Raw genomic sequence first — 16,104 nt, 5'->3', positions numbered from 1 at the left:
AGGTTTAAGGTATTTTAAAGCACTTTTTAAATCTACTGATATTGTAAAACTGCATTCTAAAGTGGGTTTTTTCAGCAATTAAGATCTCTCCCTAAAATAGAGGAAAGAATCCTCACAATCTCTAAAAATCTTGTGCGTGCTTATATGTACCAGTAAGCCTGCAGGTAGAGATTCACTACAGCAAAGAAATCCCAACACAGTTATGGTCTTGAAGTAGTTAAAGAAGCCAGAGATGCTTGAAGGGGAGGGATGAAGAGTTTGATGTGGCTTTCAAAAGCCCATTTTTGGTAGGCACAGTTGTGGACAGGTGAACAAGCTAGGTTAACACCAGCTAAATGCAAACTTTCACACCTGTCAGTGAAATGGAACAGCTGGCTGTGCTTCAGTTCATTGGTGAAAGTAAAGTTTTTCTGGTTAAGTTTTTCTATTTTTTTCTGAATTCGATTGGGTTGTCAGTCACAGAACCTGGGTGTTGTCTAGGTCAGACTTTAGCTTGCCATCAGAGATCACCAGTGACTTCTTGCAATTAGTGACTATTCCCAAGCTGGTTTTTTCATCCTGAACAACAAAATTGCTTATTGATTCCTGGTGCTTGTGAATAGTGTGGCTGTTTGACACTGCATGTTCAGAGTGGAATTGTACTAGCATTTAAAAAAAATGTTAACAGCAGAAAAGTGCAGGTCAGTCTCTAGTCAGAAACAGTCTTTGTTTGAACTTGTTACCCTTTCTTTCACAGTTACAAAACATATATGTAGTTTTATTAATACTTAAATATTTTCTGTTTCCATTTATGTATATTTGTATGTATACACTACCTAAATATATACATTGCTCAGAGGTACTTGCTGAGCCACATAACACGTATTAAATTGCTCATTAGATGTATTACTTTGTTTTTGCAACTTGGCATACAAACATTGTCTAGACAGCTGACTTGGGCTTTATTTTCATGTGCTGAATACTAATAGCTCAGGAAGTTACATAGGGGCATAATTCCTACAACCTCTTGTGTTCCTGTGATTATATATTACATGTTTTTATGGCTATCTCGCTGTGGTCCTGTCTTTCACAGTGGTAGTTTATTATAATGAGAACAAAAAGGAGATAGAACTGGTATATATTCCAGAGATTAATATTCTTCCAGTACATCTACGGTGCTGATCAAAATAAGTTTTGCTTAAATATTTATAAAAAAAGGCCAAGTGTCTGTGCATGGAAGTACTTCTCCCTAATTTCAAAAGCCATGAAATATTAGCTAATTATAAGCAAATAGGCTGTGAGAGAATTCCAAAGAAGCGTTCAAAAGAAACATGACAGTTCAAATCTAGAAACATGATCCCATATTTTGACAGTAAATTCCTTGAACTTACAGTTCTTTAGGAAGAATTTTCGGTGTTGCATATTTTGGCTGGACTGCAATGCCATCATTTTCTGTACTGCAAAGTGATACAGCCTTGAACAGAAGCACATAAAGTGAAATCCATCTGGGAGTTATGTGAAAATTGAAAAATTTAGATCATCTTCTTTCATGCAAAAATCTGAGTATTTGGAAATTCAAAATAATTACTTTTTCTACTCAGATAATGAAAAATCAACTATCTTCTAAGAGTGCTTACACTTTATAAGAACTTAAAAACAAGGATGTTTGGGTGATATATTTGTATATCTCTTGGCATTTAGATTTTATATCATTAGCCAGTGTAACAGTATAAAATACTGTATGATATTGTATATAAGATTGTATCTTTTGTTGGTAGAATATTGTAAGTGACATGTTTGCTCAGTTTTCAGTGCTGGCTATTGAACATCACTTTGAAATGCTAGAAGCCTTCAGTAATGTGCACGCAACAAATTGATGTTGACATCTCATGTATTTAGGCTGACTGACAAATCTGTTTGCGTGGTCTTTGAGGCTGAATAATTTATCTTCTTTCCCCCATCCCTTTGTTTTTCTGTCATCCCAGGTTATTTTGTTGGCTGTGAAGAACCACGGACCCTTGGTGCCCTGATGGGGGACTCGGGATCCAGACGCTCGACTCTTGTATCTCGGTTGCCAATATTCAGGAGAAGTGTTAGCCGGAGACACGACTCCCTTCCTTCCTCGCCTTCTTCTGCCAACGCCATTGGTGTCCACACCTCCTCCCCATCCAGCACCAACTCCAGCTCAGGGAGCACAGGAAAGCGCCGGAGCATTTTCCGCACCCCTTCCATTAGTTTCCATAACAAGAAAGGGAGTGAGCAGAAGCCTGACTCAGCAAGTCAAAATGTTAACATCTCAAATGGTGCCCAATCTTCCCTTAGCACTTTTCACAAACTCAGCTTAGACGAGCACATAAAAAGCAGAGGAAGGCATTCAGTTGGCTTTGGCAGTTCACGTAACAAGAAGATTACAAGGTCTTTGACAGATGATTTTGAAAAGGGAAAGGAGCCCTCAGCTAATAAGAATGTCTTTATCAATTGCATAAGCTCTGGGAAAAATGAGGGTGATGATTCGGGCTTTGCAGAAGAGCGGAGCCGATACTCTGTCAAACAGTCCACACGAAAACTCCTCACTAAGTCTTTTTCATCACACTACAGATTTTCCAAACCAGTTCCAGAGAGTCAGTCGGTTTCCTCTGTGCAGCAGCCCAGGTGCTTGCTGGAAGTCAAATCCTACGTGGAGAGCGAGCCTGTGATGGCCAAGTCATCTCCTCCGTGCTCGGCTGAGACGACGGAGTGCATGGGCAGCTCCCTGCAGTCCCCGCTGCTCTCGGCTGACCTCACGGCTGCCCAGACCCCTTCGGACTTCATTGCTCTCACCGAGGACTCTGTGTCAGAGGCTGATGCCCTGCCCAGCAGTGGGCCTGGGGCGCTGCTCGCAGAGGATTTTGGCCACGATGTCTCTGCCTCTCAGGTCTTCTTTAATCCTGCTGCTGCTCCTGCGAGGGAGAGAGATACTGTGCAAAGTGCTGGCCATTCTGCTGGTGTGTCTCCTGTGAGTCATGCAAGCTCGTGCAGTGTGGAGTCCAGTACCTTATTCAAAACCTCAGTTGCTAATCAAACAAAAGTACTATTGCAAGCCAATGGACTGCATATTAATGATGCCAGGCACATAGAAAAAAATAACTCGGAAAATGAACATTTAGAAACCTTGACGTTAGAGTGTAGTGAAGAACCAGTGACCCTCTCTCCAAAGGCACAGGGGTTGAGTGACAGCAGAGATGAAAGCACTCCATCTGAGCACATGAGAAACGCAATTCCTGTAGTGGAGTCTAATGGAGTTCCATGTTCTGAACCTCAGTCCTTTAAAATACAACAGGGTTATGAATCAAACCATTCTAAAGGTATGTTTCATGGTCTTTTTGAGTTTGTTTGGGTGGGCTAGCCTCATTTCTTCTATAATGATTCTTTTGTCATAGAATGTTTTTTAGAATTGCAAGTGTTAGCTATGAAGTTCAGAAAGTACAAATTGTGTCCTCTTCCAGAACTGTAGGAATTAAAAGCGAAGTCTGTCATTTCTTTGAGTTTGTATTTTAGAGTTTACAAATACTCATAAGTGCTGTTTGTGTCTGTGCTTTGCTTAATAGAAAATTATTCAAGAATGCAAGTACTAATTCCCAGCTTGTGTTAGAGGCTGAAGCTGTGATTCCTTGAGACATGGCTATTTTGGACTTGAGCCTTGGGGTTGCATAATTTGGGATGAAAACGTCAGCAGAGAAACAAATGTTCTTGTAGTCTGATTATGGGAAATAATACAGTTTATTTTGTATTGATCTGGGTTTAGAATTTTATAGAGTCTTGCTTTCTCTATTCAACTGATGTTATAGAGTAGCTCAAAGTGGATAATTCTGTCAAAGTATGAAATATCCTGTTTCTGCTCCCCTCTGAAATAAGTGTCCAAATTCTCATTTTGTCATCTGTCAAACTGAGGGAGTTAATTACCATTTAAATTTCACACTGGGTCTTTAGTTTATGAAGAGTAATTTGGAAATACTAACAAGATTAAGTGGAAAGACTGTGCCTAGAAATCCCAATCTATAGAGATATAGATAAATAAGGCACCAGGCCCTGGAGTGAAGGACACCTGTCAGAAGTCATTTATCTCTGACAGTTGATTTTCTCAAGCCAGCTTAATGACTGGTGCTTTCTTGCTTAATCCTGAGGCTGTATGTGGTGGGCCAAAATTTGAGAGTTAACAAGACAGCATTTGTAGTGATTGTATTAGAAGATGAATGATGGTAAGTATAAACTCATAAATTCACACTCATCATTTTGCTTGGATATTTATCTAGGCATGTGGATTATAAGCAATCAAAAGCAATCTCGCTTTTTGAATTATTAGTCACTGCTAGGCTTAGTTGGATATCTTGTACATAAATGGCAATAGAAAGTCATATTAATCCCTTGAATTATCTTTCACCAGAGGGGTCCTCTTTCACTCAGAACCTCAGTCACTTTGGGGAAAAAATATTCCCATTTATCTGTATTACTGGTCCTGTGCACTCAGTTTGTCTTCCTTGCCACATTGTCCCACATGTAAGTAGCTCTTATTTCAAAATCTATCTTGCAAGAGTGTACTGCAGAGCACTAAGTGAGTAGCTTGGAGAGATGTTTAGAAATACCCCCTGCATTTCAAACTCATGCATTGGCAATTTGATATTTAGTCTGTATTTCAGTAAAGCAGCTCAAGGGAGTTGAAATTGAGTTATAGATGTTTTTGTAAATTGGATTCATGTTCACAGAAACACTAGAGCTAATATTGCACTATATAAAAGTTGCTGATTAATTGTTCTGTTGTTTTAGTGCTGTTCAAAATACTTTTTTTTTCCTGGTGTTGTGAAGAATGTATTTCAAGTTAGCAATTCCCCAAGCATACAAAGGAACCAGTGAAAATAAGACAAAATCCTGCCATATGAAATGAGTCTAAGTTAGGAATGCTGAACAGAAATGGAAACCTGTCTAATGTGCATCCCTGTCTTATGCAGGGGTAACAAAGTTGTTGCCTGGTCCTTCACGTACTGGGCTTACTTGACCTTGGGGGCCTAGGCAAGGTTGGGTTTTGGCACCACTGGGCAAGTGATAATTTCTTTGGTAGATTTTACTATGATGAAGGGAGAAAGAAAAGGATGGAGCAAAGACTCTTTCTGGACTCTATGAGGAGCCCTGGACTGGGCTGTGGTTTTCTGAGCATGCCTATCATTGGGGCTGAACTGCGGGCCCAGGTGACACCTTGATCTAGGTAAGCATGGTCTGATTTTCACAGAACATTTTTCATGTGATTTCAGTGTAATTATTTCAAGCAAAGCAGTGTTCTGATGAAGAAAATTGTTGTCATCTTATTGCAAAAGTTCTCATACCTTCTTGGTGATTTCTCATGGGCAGTTCTTTGCAGCACTGACTCCCTTTTTCTTCACAGCACAGCCAACAAACTCCAACTCTCTCCAACCAGCTAACCCACTCTTTTGTAGCACTCGTCTTCTTACTGGACACAGCTGTGGCCTGTTAAGGGCAGGCCTTTCCTAATCTTGGGTGATTAGTACAGCTGCAACTCCTCAGGTGTGAGACTGCCTTCTGCACTGTCTTTATTTTCTTACATCCCATCCCACCACAGAAAATACTTGTAGAGAGCAGTTCCCTGTAGCAATTGCTATTTGCTTCTGTCTTTATAGTTGATGTTACCAACAGCCTCAGTCCGTACCGGGAGGGCAGATTTGTTGAGAAACGCCTGAGGTCCTCTTCAGAAGGCACTGCTGGGGGCAGCCGGCTGATCATAAAACCAAAGGATGGAAATGCAGAAGAGCTTAACAGCCTAAGGAAGCAGAGAGCAAGCTCTTCCTCTTCCAAAATGAACAGCATGGTGAGTTTTATTCCCACATCCATAAGTTTGTTTTTCTCTGATTGGTGTAGCTATAGTGAGAAGCAGTGACTTCACAGCTAACAGTAATAAAGAGGGCAGGAGCTGTCTCAGGCTTCCAAAATGTGATCCACGCTCAGCTTCAGATATGAAAAGTATTTTTTTGCAGGTGGAGTGCTGCAAAAGGTTTGTCTACTTGCTGAAGAGTTTCTTGCTGACATATTCTAGTGATTTGCTTGTGCTTGGATCTTTTTGTGTTTCTCTCTTTTTGTGGGAAGTTTGCATGCAAGTATTAGTGAATGACATGTGATTTTTCAGAGCCAGGAAGAATGTCATGATATTTCAAGATGCTGTTTCACATGGGTATGCAAAGCAATATGCAGATGGAGTTCATGCCCTAAAATACTGGGTAACCCTGACTCAGGCATGTGAACCTTTTTTGGGTTCCTAGACCCAAGCTGTTAGGCAGATATGTGTTTATTTAAATACTAGGTTACATTGATGCTATTGCACTTCCTTTTGTTTAGCTCCGTATTAATGATGGAAGTGGGAAGGTGTGACAATCCAGGAACAACAGGAAGTAGGAAAAGTGTGGATGGGATTAGGTGGAAATCTGACCCCTTCTTTGTGTTTTGTTTGTGAAATCTATGAGGTTTTTTCCCCCACTGCTATTAGCAAGTTTGTCCCCATATCGACATGATTTGGTTATGCTTATTGGTATTACAGTCACAGACCAAGGACTTCTAAAACAAGATTAGAGAACATGCTCATGAGTGAAGGTAAAATTATTCCTGCTTTCCCCCCAGTACATATGGATATTACCTTCCTATCTTAAGAAAAATAGAACTTTTTTAGTAAAGAGTGGGGTTTAGGAAGTAAATCAAACCCCTCTCCTCCCCACAAACAACCCAAAGACAAAAGAAAAACACTGAGTTTTCTGGAAGCAAAAAAAAAAAAAGAAAGAAGAAATGGCATGTTCATAGTAATACATATTTGAACAGGAAAAATGCCTCTTCAAAATACTTGTCCCAATCAATTTGTGTTTAACACCACAGTAGCAGATGGCTACCAATGAGTGATGCTAATGAGGAATAAATACTAGGTAAAGAATCAGTGTTACTACACAGAGTATTATAAAAAGCTTTATCTTTCTTAGATGGCTAGAACACCATGAGTCACGTGGCTGCCTGTATTCATTTTGTACAGTTCTGGAGAGGAATGAACCACAGACATTTAAGGGATGACAAATCCTTGGGGGAGAGCAGAGGCCCCTGTGGCAAGGACAGCATTGCTGTGCAGTTCTGCTCTGAGGCACTGAGCAAGCAACCATGCCTGTGGATGCGGTTTTCTGGCATCACCCAGATGTCTTGTTCAGCTGAAGAGATTTTGTACCTATATCTTTGCCCTTGTTTGAGTCCTTTTTCTTGTTGGCAGGCAGTGTGTGCTGCTTCTGCTGAGGGACTGGGAGTGCGGAGCAGAAAGTCTTGCTGAAGGGGTGCGAGATTTTTCACAGGAGACAGGAAGTAAAAAAACCCAGCATCTGAGAAATTGTTCTTTATCCTGAACACCTTGGTCAGCAGTGTATTCTCGCATAATTGTCAGTTGTTGTTTCGAAGATGAAAGGTAAAGGCTTGGATAGACTGACCTCCTAATTACTAGGAATATGTGTCAAACCTGCAAACAAGACCACTGCTTCCCCTAAGAGTGGCCTTAACTAACTTGTGAGGTGCTGAAAGTAATATTCTGGCTAAGACCAGTGCTGTTTGCAAATGAAATTTAGGGAAGAAAAAAAATCTCACAAAATAGCTCTGCAAGTGTGCCTATTTCATAGTACTGTAAATAACGATGTGAAGGAAGTGCTTCAGATGGATTGGATTGCCAGCTGTGTGTTTACAGCGCTGCTCTTCTTGCAGTGGCTGATTCCTGCTACAAGAGGGCACCGTTTCACCAGAAATGGTTTTGAGCAGTGATTGCTGCAATTCAGGATGTGTGTTTGAGCAGTTTCATGTTGTTAGTCTGTGCAGTATAATAGACCCTTTCCAAATGAGAAGTATTGATAGTAATGCAATTTAAAGAGATGGATATTGCTCTATAAACTCTGGTCATTCTAATGCTTTAACAATGAACTCACGAGTTAACAAATTTAAATCTTTTCATATAACATATAGAGTAGTTAACTATGCTTCAGAAGGTTGGTAGAAATTATACTTCGCCTGCTGTTTATACCTAGGTGGTTCTTCTTTTCCGATGTGTAAGAGAGACAAAAGGAAAGAAAAATGTGAATCAGTACAGGCAAAAGACCTGAATGGTCTGAAATATGCAGTCCTGCCAGACCAATGAAAAGAATGTCAACCTGGATAGTTGGCAAAATGAAAATTAGATTTACCACATTAAAAAATAGATCACACCACCAAATCACTCCAAGCAAATTCTTTAAAAGGCTTAGGAGACAGAATAGCAGGGGAAAACCCAAACTTAATGTGTAACAGAACTTGGAGCTAGGAGAAGGTGAGATGTGTGTGAGCAACAGAACTATCTGTCACTTGTCATAGTAGTAGCTAATATGGAAAGGTGAGTATCTTGAATATCACATTTATCAGCACAGAGAAAAGATATTAAAATTTTTTCTGTGTATGATAGAGATTTTTAAATGCTAGCAAATTCAAGTCATTGAGACTGGATAGTCATGAAGGATGATATGAATGGCAGTTACTGTGAATTACTGCAGATTCAAAGAAAAGCTTGAGAGAATGGTGGGAGCACCTAGATCACACTGCCCAATTTCAAGGCATGAACTGCACTGTGCTGTATGCATATATGTGTTTTCACTGTGTTCGTGCAGTGGACCCAGACTGCCGGCTTACATTTGGCCCTTGCAGATCTGCCCGTCTGCCTCTCTGCTGTTCTTTACAAGGAAAATAGTTGTCTTTACAGCTTCTCCCTTTCCCATGCCTGTCTATCAGCATATGTACTACTTAACTAAAAACCCCTTATTTCTCAACTTCTTCTCTCAGTGGGTGAACACTGCAGGACTGTGTTTCTCTGGGCACTCTTCAGTTTCTCATACTAGAATCTTCTCTAGCTGTTGCCTGTTTCTTGCTTCTTAAATTCAGCTTCAACTTTTCACCTTTGCAGGTAAAAACTTTTATGCTTGCCTTCAGTGCTGCATCATCAGCTTCCTTTGCCTGGAGCAAAGCAGCCTTGCTGACTTGTGCCAGCCCAATTAGAGCAGCACAACTTATTTTTCTGCATTGTTGCTTTGGCTGTGCCATTTCTTTCTTTGCATCTTTCCTGTGGTTCCTATATATTAGATATGAAACCAGGGACTTTTGAGGCCTAAGGTCATCCCTGCCTTTTTCCTCTCAGCTTTAACAGTGGCCCTTTTGCCAAGCTGTCAAATAATTGTATTTGTGTTTTTTCCCATGCTGCCCATCAACTGCAGTTACCTCAAAATTTGCTTCATTTCCTTTCTAAATTTTCAGTTTAATTTTTTGCCTTGCCTAAAGATAATTTTTCAAGATGCATGCTGGTACTATATTGCTAAGGTTTTTACTGAGCTTTTTTTTGCTTATCCATCCAGTGCTGATGCTAAGCCAAAATCCCCATTTTCTCATGCTTGTTCCATGCTACTGAAGTGGGGATGCTCCAAGTACTGAGAATCTCAGTAAATGTACCTACAACATAAATTAGGAACAATGAATGCAAAACCCAGTGTCAGAATACAAGGCAGTAGTTCACGGGCAGTAATTCAATTTGATACTGGAATTAGTTGAGTATGTTAGTTAAACATTAAATTTAAAAAAAACTAATAATTCACTAATTTAGTATAGAGGGAGCCATCTGACATTTTGGGAATATAGCATAAAGGTAAGTGATTGACACAGAAATATGCTTGCAAAAGAGAGATTAACTGCAAATATTTGAGACTCCTAGTGTGTCTGGAGAGAGCAGAAGACCAAAGCAGAGGTCACTAATGAAAGTGTGTTATGGCCAGAACATGTGTGGTAATTATTCAATTAGCAGCTGGGGTCTAAATTGTAGCAGGTGTCCTGGATGTTGTGTGTGGGTAACTCCACCTCGGTTGTGTTACCCAAGTGATTTGGGGTGGCTGAGTAGTTTTAAAAGTAAGGCTTTTAGTATACTTCAGAAATGGTACTTAGAATGATGTAGCTGTTATCCAAACCACTGTATTCAAATCTCTTCCTGTATTTGATGTTGTGCCTTATCAGGCCATACCCAAATCTGTAGCTCGTGAAAGTGTGCTTATTGCTTCTTACAGATAACTTTATTTTTAATGTTACCTGAGCACCTGATTTATTATCAAGCACTATTTTTAATCCAGCTGCTACATCATGACAGAAACAGCAGGATGCTGTGCCCCCATGGACTTCAGTGAATGTACATGAATAAGGGCTAAGATGTTTTTCATGTTCCCCTTGCTTATGCTGAGTTGTATGATATTTTGCTGATGTGTGATTAAGCACAGAGTATGAATCAGACTAGGCTGGCTGCTAGTCTAGAGAGAATTGAAGTAACTTTCATCTTTGCTTGAGGTTACTTTAACCTTGACCTTCTGGAAGCTGTGATTTTTATGCAATGTGTGGCTAATGCATGAGGTGGAAGCTGCTATAGAAAATCCTGGAGTTGAATGAGTTTCAGAGAGTGACCAATGAGTAGATTTGAAAGTGAAGTTGAATGTGGCTGTTTTTGTCACCCATACATGTAACCTGTAAAGATCTGAGAAAACCGTGTGGGATATGCGCTCTTTCTAGAGACTAGCACTAATTATTAATGCCTTAGCAGCCTGCCTGGAAAGGCAGTGAATGAAATGTTGGAGGGAGGATTTGGGTGCTCAGGGCTTCAGTTTAGGTTGGAAAAAACCCTCAAACAAAACAGCCTTTTCAGATATGCCAAGGCTGTTAGAAAAATGTGAACTAGTTAAGCAAGATGCACAAAATTCTTTATTGTCTTCTGCACAACCTTCTTTACAACTAGCAATGTTATGTGTGCTTGGAATAGCTACAACCTGCTTTTAACTTGCTATAAGGGTGTATTATCTCTGCTATCTGTGGTGTTCATAAAAGCTTTGTCATAATGAAAATAGATGTGCTGTTCTTTTTCTGTCACTGAATTATTGTATTTCTGCTTAATTCAAATTCATCTCTGCTATGCTGAGCTTCTCGAGGGAGAATATTTAGGAACATCAACTGTTACTGAGCTGTTCAAGCAAACCCTGTAAGGCAGTGGTTCACCCTTCATGAGAAGTGGACTTGACAGCATTAATTTATAACTAGATTGATACTAAAGTAACAAAATTTTCCCTTTTGCAATGAATGTGGCATTTTGCTCCTTTCTGAAAAGAAACTGTGGAAGCCACTTAAAGCAAGAACTGTCAGGACTACTTTGGTTGAACACTGCTATCCAGGTAGAAGTAAATTGCTGACTATAGGTACTTTGTAATTTGAGCCTTATATTTCTAATTTAGCGTGGAGAAAGTGCCTTTCACATACTAATAGGATAAAAAAAAAATGGAAATGGCAGATAGGGATTTAATCATTTTGGCTGTGATTTTTAGGTCAACTCAACTAGAAGCTTCTTGGGTAACTACCCCGTGGGAAATTAATGTCTGTAGTGTAATATGTGTTTCTTAACAAATGAAGGGCTTGTGAAAATCAGATTGTGGTTGTTAAACACTTTGAATTAATTTGAGATCAAGTAATTAACAGAAATTAATTTAGATGTGACTTAATGCTTATGCTGTGATGTTCTATGCTCTTCTTTAAGGACATAATCACGGCCCAGAAAAGGGTAAACTGTTAATCTAACATTGGAGTAATTATTTAAATTGAATTGAGTTATATTTATACAGGTAGAAGGTAGAGCTATTAGCAGTTTTAAATCCCGGAATCATCATGGCAGTGGGTGGATGCATTTGATTTGTAGCAAAAATAGAACAGATTTAGTTTTTTCTGTGGTTTTATGGGTTAACTGCAGTGGGTGAAACTGCACCCCTCAGCCACTGGCTCACTCCCTCTGGCAGCATGAGGAGAAGTGGAAGGGTAAAAGTGTGAGAACTTGTAGGCTGAGATAAGGACAGTTTAGCAGGGAAGGGAAAAGCTGCAAACCCAAAGGAGTTCATTCAGTAGTTCCCAGGGGTGGACAGGTATCCCTCCATCCCTCCATCCATCCCCGGGAAGCAGGGCTCTGTCACACCTCCTGGGTGCTGTGGAGGATAAATGCCATGAGTGCAAGCATTCCCCCTTCCTTCTTCCTGCCCAGCTTGAACTGCTGAGCACAGCATCATGTGGCAGGATCCCTTTGCTTGAGTGGGGTCAGCTGTACCAACTGTGCCCCCTCCAAATTCTAGCTCACTCCCAGCCTCTTCAGTGGCAGGGCATGTGAGGAGCAGAAAAGGCCTTGACAGCTGTGCAAGCCCTGCTCAGCAATAGCTAAATCACATCTTGCTGTGTTAATAACACTGATTTGGTCGCAAATCCACAACACAGCACCATAAAAGCAAGTGGATATGAAAAAATGCAACTCTTTCCCATCCAAACCCAGTACAAATTGGGTATCTGGTATTTTTTCTGAAGACTAGTAGGAGTACTTACTCTAAGTGTTGTTTGAACTAATTTACAGGACACTGAACTTCTTAAACTATAGGTAGGTGTCCCCTGTAGTGCATTGTGTTTAGTTTTCTGTTTTAATATTTTTCAGAAAAAACATAGCTATTTATTGAGACTCAAAATAGAAACTACAGGCAGTTGATGGATTTTTCTAACAAAACACATTTCTGTGCTAGTCTTAGTACATCCCCACATATTTTTGCCAGTTAATATAAAACGTAGCTTGTTCTGAAGCTGCTCATCATTTAGAGTTGATATTATCTTTATGGATTTCTTTTACCACATTAAGGGAAAGATTTTTTTCTGCACAGAAGTATCTGGTAATATGTTAAAATACACCCTAGTCATAAATATTGTTTAAATAGATAGATACGTTTGTCAAGCAAAATCAGCTTGGTTATTTTTCTATTTAATGATGACTTTTACATTTGACTTTCCTGTTCATTACCATATTTTCCATGTTCTGAATACAGGTGAGTGCTGCAGCAAGATTGTTATGCAGTTTTCTTGAAGTAAATCACTCAGTCTGTTTGTGCATGCAGGCTACTAAAATCTTTGTCACCACCTATAGTGCCACCACCAAAGCAGTAACTCATTTGTGGTGAAGATACTTACCTTCTGCACGGTGCCTGTCATGCTGTGGACCTGTGAGAGAGGTCAGAGATTTACCAAGGATGAAATAATCCTGTGAAAAATCTCCTGAATGCTCCCTGCCAGCTCTCACAGTATGTTAATCAATATTAGAAGAGAAACAGTTGCTGATGCATGAAGGCACCTTTGGGCATGATCTGGTCCAACACCTCTGCTCAAATCAGTGTCAGGGATGGCATCCCTACACCCAGAGATGTGTGTAGTTGGATTTGGTGTCTCTGAGGATAGGGACTCCAGAGCCTCACTTGGCAGCCTGTCCAGGTGTTTATCCAGATTTATGGTTTAAAAAAAGAACAAAACTTTTCTTGGGTTTCTTGTATTTCAGTTTGCACTTCTCTATTCCCTGGGCAGCACTAAGAGGAGTCTGGCTGTCTTTATGACACTCATGACCACCCTTGTGTGTCAGATACTCAAAGGCCTTTGATACTGGGAAGAGATGAATCCAGTATTGAAGGATAGAGAGCCAAAGGGAATTCTAAACAGAGCTCTCTTGACACTCCCATTGTTCTCCAGACTTGTTTGTTGTGCCTGTGGGCTCTGCCCAGTCTTTCTGCCTGCAAATACGCTGTGTTGGGCTGACACTGTAAAGTCACAGGAACTGGGATCACCCTCATGTATACACAGAGTCTCCTATATTTCCCCATCCTACTTCATGGAGCAGGTGTGCCAGAGAAAGGAGGTGGTTTACTGGGAGTTGCTGTGATATCCAGTGATGGCAGGTGGGAGGTAGAAGTGTGAGAGAGTGGAGAGGCCACTGAGACTCTAACAAGTGTTTCTGAAAGAATTGGAAGAGGTGGAAGAGGCACCTGATGTAGTTAGCTTGTGTACTGGGATCTCTTCCCTGCAGAAGGACAGAGGTCGGGGGAACATGGAAGTTACCATTGGTGGAGACAGGTTAGAGGGTTATCTGAGCTATGGTGGCTGATCTAGTGTCTGTGTTTTATTACACTTGATTTTTAAATAAAGGAGGGGTCTTCATGCAATGAGTAATACTTAAGTGGAAACAGTTTTCTATCCAGTATTGATAAAACAAAGTACTTGCTCAGAAAAAGAAGGTAAATGACTTTAATTGAATGTCTGCTATGCCCTAGAAGATTACAGTCGTGTCTCTTACCTTGGGAGCTACCCTTAGCGCAGGCAGCATTTTTGCAGCTGTGGTATGTATCTTCTTGGGTTAGCATATGCAAGTAATACAGACAATAAGAAAACTGAAATTTTTAGAGGACTTTTCTTAGGGAGACAGTTCATGCACGGCTAATTCACTGAACTTGAAATTTATGACTAGTGAGTAGAAATCAGTGTCTTGGGTTTATCATCCTGTAGGTCAGATGATTCATTGGTGGTTTGCACTAATTTATTTTTTATGAAAATAAAAACAGAAAATTGCCCTGGCTTTGTTCTTGAAGTCACTAATTTTGCCCTTGTCCTTTCTTATGCACATCATTTCCTGCTGTGTGGGTCCCTCAAACAGTGTGTCCATAAATGGTTCTGTAGTGTGAGTTCTGGAATGCCTTACTATAAGCTGCCTGTTTGTATTCTTTTGCTCATGTGAGAATAAACTCAGAATAAATACAGTATTTTTTTCCCCAGGCTACAGCAATTCAGGGTAGGGTGCTTCTTCCAGGCCTTTGATCCCTTTGATTGATAAAAAGAAGGTAATGGGGTGAGAAATGGAAATTCTGTTGGGTCGCTTGTTAGGTCATTTATATTTGCAGTCCTTCTTGCCTTGCCAGTATGTTGCTGGAGGCAATACTAGATGAACCCTGGATTAAGGATTTGGCAGGGGCTGGAAAACTAGCTGTGGACCCTGAAGTTTGCCATTTAGAACAGGAGATTTTTCTGGTTTAAAGTCAAGTGCATGCTAGCCCATGAAAGGCTCAGGATTGTGCTTTGGGATTTGACACCTGGAAATCAGGTTTGGGAATGTTTGTCTAGGTTCATTCACCTTTTAGTGAAGGAGTAGGCAACAGTATATCATTCAGGAAAGGAATTAAATGCTAAAACACATTTTGTTGCCCCTGAGATAATTTTCTGTATTCATAGCATTCATTCACTAAAACTAATAAAATTATATTAAATAACATAGACCTGGTGAATAACTTAGTATCTATTTTGTGAAATTTTTTTAACTCACTGTGTAGATGTTTTCATGAACAAACTGCACACAGCCCCCCAAACAGCATAAACTTTCCAAAATTATTACACTTTTAATGTGTGTTTTGTATTTGAATTCTTGATAAAGTAAAAAAATACTCCATGATTTTGTTCTATGAGAGGCTTTTTGGACTTTGAAGAGTACTAGTGTTGGATAAATGTGTAAGGTTTATATTTGCATTAACAGTCTGGATAGCTGTTATGATTTGGAGCTGATTTGCAATCAGAGGAACCTTGGTACTTGAAAAGTAGTTGTTAGGAATAGGTGGAGCAATTAGTTGCACGACACAAAATGCCTTGTTTGGTACCCAGGGAAACCCAAGGAGGGAAATTAAGATGTGTAGTAACAGCCTGCTTTGGGATCTTGAACATCTGCAACAGGATGGGGATTTTTAATCAGTTGAGAGCTAATAGAAAGTTGTTCACTGAGGTCTATTTCTGTTGCTCAGACAGATATCTTGTGTAGGAAGAAGGCGTTCAGTTTTTCGTACTTAATTGTTTTTTATTCATATGTGTTTTAGGTTACTCCCACATATGCACCCTGTTAGGTCTGATGCTGTGGAACAGGCAGCAGTGTAGCAGAATTTGTCTCCTAAAAATGACTCCAACAAGATTCTTCACTGAGTAACTATTTTTTTAGTATATCTAAGGAAATGAGGTTAGTTTTGACTGCTCCAAAAATCAGAAGTCTCTTGTCATCTTTTTTTGGCATCTTTTAGTTGATAAAAGTAAAACCCAACAGTTTTGACTTAGTCACTGTAACCAAAATGATTAGATTGTAAGTGTTGGGAATATATTTTGAAGAAACTATCCCAAAATAAGCATTGGGAAACTTGTGAT

At 39.9% G+C, this 16,104-nt stretch overlaps 1 protein-coding gene across 2 annotated transcripts in view; it reads left to right on the top strand.

The window, feature by feature from the left end:
* The window catches only part of CCSER1 (coiled-coil serine rich protein 1), a 603,805-nt gene that overhangs the window by 65,552 nt on the left and 522,149 nt on the right, over positions 1 to 16,104 (top strand). For both annotated transcript variants that reach the window (XM_054294825.1, XM_054294832.1), the window contains exons 2-3: positions 1,965 to 3,323; positions 5,649 to 5,836. In XM_054294825.1, coding sequence (XP_054150800.1) covers positions 2,009 to 3,323; positions 5,649 to 5,836 — 1,503 coding nt within the window. In that variant the 5' untranslated portion in view covers positions 1,965 to 2,008. The remainder of the gene's footprint in view (positions 1 to 1,964; positions 3,324 to 5,648; positions 5,837 to 16,104) is intronic.

The sequence above is a fragment of the Melozone crissalis genome, unplaced genomic scaffold (genome assembly GCF_028551555.1).
Source record: "Melozone crissalis strain CALT ecotype California unplaced genomic scaffold, PUWL_Pcris_2 ptg000006l_1, whole genome shotgun sequence".
Lineage (NCBI taxonomy): Eukaryota > Metazoa > Chordata > Aves > Passeriformes > Passerellidae > Melozone > Melozone crissalis.
The sequence above is the reverse complement of the archived record's forward strand: the minus strand, read 5'-3'. Positions and strand labels throughout refer to the sequence as shown.